Source organism: Etheostoma spectabile, chromosome 14, assembly GCF_008692095.1.
Source record: "Etheostoma spectabile isolate EspeVRDwgs_2016 chromosome 14, UIUC_Espe_1.0, whole genome shotgun sequence".
In the NCBI taxonomy this organism is placed as follows: Eukaryota; Metazoa; Chordata; class Actinopteri; order Perciformes; family Percidae; genus Etheostoma; species Etheostoma spectabile.
The window spans coordinates 781,193-786,366 of record NC_045746.1 but is presented as its reverse complement, the minus strand read 5'-3'; the positions used below and the strand labels follow the sequence as shown (position 1 = coordinate 786,366).

Genomic DNA, 5,174 nt, shown 5'->3' with positions numbered 1-5,174 from the left:
ATATATATATATATATATACACACACACATACACAGTATATCTGCTTGTTTTTCATTGTTTACTTTGTTTATATTGACTCCTATTATAATAAATCAAAAGACCAAAATCTTGATAGCCCATAGTAGTTTTATTAAAACATACAACTATCATGTTTGGTACTTCAGGAGTTTTTAACAGAGGCCTTGCCAGTGGATCTCATTGGAATCAACTGTTGTCTTATGAAGCAGTACATTGAGTATGTGGCCAACCGGCTTCTCGCTGACCTCGGACTGGCCAAGGTAATTATCAACAAATAGACATGAAAGCCAATTGGTTATTACTTTAAAAGCTACAGCCTTGCAAAAATTATCTTAATGACAAATTATTTGACTAAAGAAATGTAATTTAATAACATCAAGATGTGTTAAATAATTATAACTTTTGTTCTTTGCTGTTTGTAATAGTGTAAAATGTAAGTAACCTTTTTTTATCTCTCTCTTAATTAAAAGGTCTACCAAGCTGAAAATCCATTTGACTTCATGGAGTCCATTTCATTAGAAGGGAAAACCAACTTCTTTGAGAAACGAGTAGGGGAGTATCAGAGATTTGGAGTTATGTCAAGCATGACGGACTGTGAATTCACTCTGGATGCGGACTTCTGAAATGGAGATGACATTCTGTAACATACTTGTTAAATGTGAGATATTTATTTATTTATTTTGTTTAAGCAGTTAATGACAAAAGACAGCCTCAAGTCTTGTTACAACAAAGTGTTACAAAGGATGAATGTATGGCTGACAGGTTAAAGCTGCAGTCTTCCAGCAAACATGTACAACGTTTTGGCAATAGGGACTGTCAGACTGAAAATTACACCTGGAGTTAATTTGTTGTTATGTTGACAAGGCAAGCATATGACCTAAGTTTTGACTAAACATAAATATTTGATTGAGGCGAATGATAGGATTGATTGATATGTTCCTCATTGGGCATCTGAAGATGGTTAATATCTTGAATATATTTTATTGAGTCTGCAGTTCTGGCAGCTGGCTTCTATGGTTGATTGTTTTAATATTTTGTACAATAAAATGTTTTTTTAAATGAAAATAATGTATTTTCCGTAATTAAATAGTGGGCCGATTTGTGACGAATTATTTATTCATACAGGCAGGTTTATTCAGCAGCCTTATTTTCATATGTGGATGAGTAACGTTAGCTTATGAACATGGTTTATGTCTGGCCTTATCCATGAATCTAGCTGATATTATTAACGGTTGGAATAAAGTAGCTAGCTAGTGTTTATACACTGCGAGTTGGAGGTACTGAGATTTCTCTCAACAGTCAGCTTAGTAGCCACTCCTCCGTTAGCATACGGATGCTGCAATCATTCATTGCTAACAGTTAGCTAGCTAGTGTTTTGCGATGATGGCTGGGGACTTGCAAGGTTTTGCGCTAGAAAAAGCTGAACTGCTTTCCAGCCGTTTAAAGGAGCTCCTGTCTTCCGGACAAGGATATGTTCGGACTCAGTTCGGGGTAGATTTGGGTCTGAAGCCTGATGTGTACCCGACGTGGGTCATCCTGTCTACGGCCTCGGTGGGTCTCCTGCTGCTACTCTGTCTGTCCTGGGCTGCCGTCTGTGGCGGTCTGTTTGTCGGGAAAAAGCGGGGATCCCCGGTCACCCAAGGCATCAGGGAGCCTAGCAAGGCCAATTTAGCTAAAACTGCCAAACCGGAAGAACAGAAGAAGAGGAACAAAAAGAAAACGCTTGAAAAGGTACCGTAGTAAGCTTTAACTAACTGCTGCTGAATCACGGTCAATCATAACAAGTGCGTCTGTTCTGTGTGTTTATACAATTGACGTTAACGCTGAAGAAAAACTCAGTCGAATTAGCAGTTTAGCTTATTTATGCATGTATCACTATAAATTACTCTCGATTTTGGGGGGCTTTTCCCTTTTATTTTTAGACAGGAAATGTGGGAGACAGGGGTAGATGGGGTATGAGACCGCAGCTCGGATTCGAACCGGCCTCAGCCTATATGGGGCCGACGCTCTTACTGGGTGAGCTAGAGGTGGCCCCAACCAACCTTTTGCTCTCTTAATGTAAGCTAGCTAAACCAATAACGTTAATTGACTAAAGTTAACAGCCAACTTTGTTACACTTTTACGTTACACCAAAAGGTTGGCTACACATATCTAGGGACAATAATGTGTCCCACTTACAAAATGACAAATAAACCATTTAGCTAATATACAAAGAATCATGGAATGTTGTTGAGAATATGATGCTAACTAGCAAGCTAGCTGTGTGAAAAGCCACTAGCTGATGGTTCATGCCAGCCAACGTACGGTTTCACTTTCACACCGCCGCGTGGCATGGATTAGCCTCAAACCCGTGTCCCCTCTGCCGCCTTCTGCTTATTGAAATGCCTGGAGGCGGCGGTGTGATAGCCAGCAAGGGAACTTTATTTATATTGTACATTTCAGCAACAAGGCAATTAAAAAAATAAATTACAAGATTTAAAGTTCCAGTGTAGTGTAAGAAATGAGCACTTAATTTCACAAAAGGCAGCAATGCATCAAACAGAAACGCCTTCACCTTGTTTGGAAAATAACAGAGTTAAAGCAGAACTGCAATTTTCTGGGCGTTTGTTCCAGACATGTGGTGCACAAAAAACTGAACGCTACTCAATGTTTAGACCAGGTCCCTGAAGACCCAAGAGGTCTGGGATGGTTAGCTATTCATTCCACAGCCAGAAGTCTTCGTAGTCAAGTGTAACCAATCATGTAAGTTACATCCACTATAAAATGTTGGCCTGACTTGTGTAGTTTCAGAAATCTTAAGTTAATGTTTCCTTTACTTTTCCCTTAACTTGATGGTAAAGTTTGACGGTTCCTTTTTTTATACTCCAAATTCAGATTTATGTGTATAGATTCATCTTTAAATTAAAAGTTAGATTAATCTGTAAAGAAAAGATGGATGGAAAGACTTTAAGATAGTTTGTTTACTGATACTGGATTATCAACATCATCATGTTGTATATCTGATGCCTCTTTGTACTCCAGAACACTCAATCCAATGGACAACCAGTGGCTGTACCTCCAGAGGAAGTTACATTGATAGATGTGGTTTCCAAACTAACTCCGCAGATCATAACCAAGAAGGTATGTTTAAGCAGCTGCTTCCATAATTAATTGGACCCGAAACTGTTGATGGGCACGGCAGCCACAAGTTTTTCTTGAAACTCGCTCAGTAAAGTTTAATTAGATCGTATTGTTATGGTGGTGAAATATTTCTGAAACCTCACTGTCACTCCTTTACATATTTGCCAGTGTGTCATTGGTTCAAAGAACAACAGTTGCATGATTTCCATTAGCATTACTTTTTTGGTAATTCCATACTTTATTTCAATATATCTTTGAAATGTTTCTATCCATAGGTGCATGAGGTACAGGCCCCAGTGCAGGTGAAAAAGAACAAGAAGAAAGCCAAGACAGTTGTCAATCCAGTCCAGCATGTTTCTACAAATGATGGGAAGGAACCTGATGATGGTAAGAGCAAGTTGTTGTACAGGAAACCTCATAACAACTTTGCATTTCAAACGGTTTGGTTATTACCCAGTACACGGCCCTCACGTTTTCAGTATGCACAACCTACTTGACCTCTGCAGTTATGGTTAGCCTCACTTACAACACTTAACATTCAGTTTTCCTGTTGTAGCCAGCCTATTAGTTAAATAACCAACTAAATTTCACCCACAGTCAACCTTCTGAAATACTTCTACATCATTGCTGGAAAGTCACATAACGTTTTTATGTTATTTTTGTGTGTCTGCCAGGTGCATGGGAGACCAAAGTCAGCAACCGTGAGAAGAGGCAGCAGCGCAGGAAGGACAAGGGCCCTGAGGACTCTGGTGGCCCAGGAGGGGTTGAGGCTTCCAAGAGCATCGTGGAGGCACCTGTGGCCACAGCCCTTACCAACACCAAGAAGAACAGAGGAAACCATGGTATTCAACAGTGTGATGGAAATGTATTTAACATACAGTGGGGGTAGGGCTAAGCATATGTAGCACCTTCATCTGTACAGTTCACTCATGCTTAAACAAGAATTATCTAGTAATATTGCAAGTTACTCAAGCACATTTTTTTCCTGTAATATTTCAGAGTCCCTGCATCCAAGAACCACTGGAAAGGTGGAGACAGCCAGTGGAGCTGGTAAAGACAAAGCTAAATCCTTATATTTTGTGACTGAGAAGATAGATCTATTAATAGCTCCCTTTTTCTTTATTTTCTAGACTATAGCTTTGTCTAATTAAGATGAGATTGAGGATATAAATACAGATGTCTTCCTTGGTGTAGTGTTTCAACAAGCCTGTAAATGATGGTTTTAAAGTCAAATATTTTGGTCTTACTCTAAATAGAGAATCTGCTAGACAAAAGATTGTCTATGGTTTGATTACCTGTCTTCTCCCAATCTCCCCAGTGTCCTCCAGCTGGAGAGAGGAGCCTTCAGTCAATGCTGGAGATTGGACTCATGTCAACATGTCTGTGAAGATCCCTGCTCAGGTGGGGGCTATGGACGGAACCAAGTGGAGTACCATCCCCACAACTGCACATTACAGGGCTCAACCAAAGCCTCAGTCCTGGAGACAGGAGACGCAAGGTAATAACTCTACTTGAGTAGACCTTTTTAAACCAAAAATATAAATATTTGGAGTGCGGGATAACACAGCAATATCTACAATGCAAGCTCTACTCAGCACATTGGATTTCAAATTGAGACAAGAAAGGTGTTTGGGAATAGTCACATCCACATCGGGGTAAAGGCTGTAGGACTCTTGGGGGATTGAACAGTCCAAGTTATTGTTACTATTTAGATAAGAAGTATGATCAGAGATCCCATCATACAATATCAATTATGTCTATACAGCTATTTCAGCATTTTAAGACCGGCTACAGTACCAATAAAACACTGCCATTTTGACTGCTACCATTTAAAAAAAAAAAAAAAATCCCAGCAAGATTATTCTTGGGTTTAATTTAAAGTGCTCATAATATGCTTTTTGGGGTTTCCCTTTCCTTTACTGTTATATATCTGTGTTAAATATCTTTTTTTGTGTATGTTATAGGTTTATAAAGTGAAAAAGCCCAAAGTCCCCTCCCCAAAGGGACTTAGCATCTCCAACAGAAAACACTGTTC

At 39.4% G+C, this 5,174-nt stretch overlaps 2 protein-coding genes across 3 annotated transcripts in view; both read left to right on the top strand.

The window, feature by feature from the left end:
- The window catches only part of rrm2b (ribonucleotide reductase M2 b), a 5,695-nt gene extending 4,611 nt beyond the window's left edge, over window positions 1-1,084 (top strand). For both annotated transcript variants that reach the window (XM_032535014.1, XM_032535015.1), the window contains exons 8-9: window positions 166-279; window positions 490-1,084. In XM_032535014.1, coding sequence (XP_032390905.1) covers window positions 166-279; window positions 490-642 — 267 coding nt within the window. In that variant the 3' untranslated portion in view covers window positions 643-1,084. The remainder of the gene's footprint in view (window positions 1-165; window positions 280-489) is intronic.
- A 220-nt stretch (window positions 1,085-1,304) lies between these two features.
- The window catches only part of mtdha (metadherin a), a 7,201-nt gene continuing 3,331 nt past the window's right edge, over window positions 1,305-5,174 (top strand). The window contains exons 1-6 of the mRNA XM_032535006.1: window positions 1,305-1,750; window positions 3,041-3,139; window positions 3,415-3,526; window positions 3,814-3,981; window positions 4,139-4,189; window positions 4,458-4,637. Coding sequence (XP_032390897.1) covers window positions 1,400-1,750; window positions 3,041-3,139; window positions 3,415-3,526; window positions 3,814-3,981; window positions 4,139-4,189; window positions 4,458-4,637 — 961 coding nt within the window. The 5' untranslated portion in view covers window positions 1,305-1,399. The remainder of the gene's footprint in view (window positions 1,751-3,040; window positions 3,140-3,414; window positions 3,527-3,813; window positions 3,982-4,138; window positions 4,190-4,457; window positions 4,638-5,174) is intronic.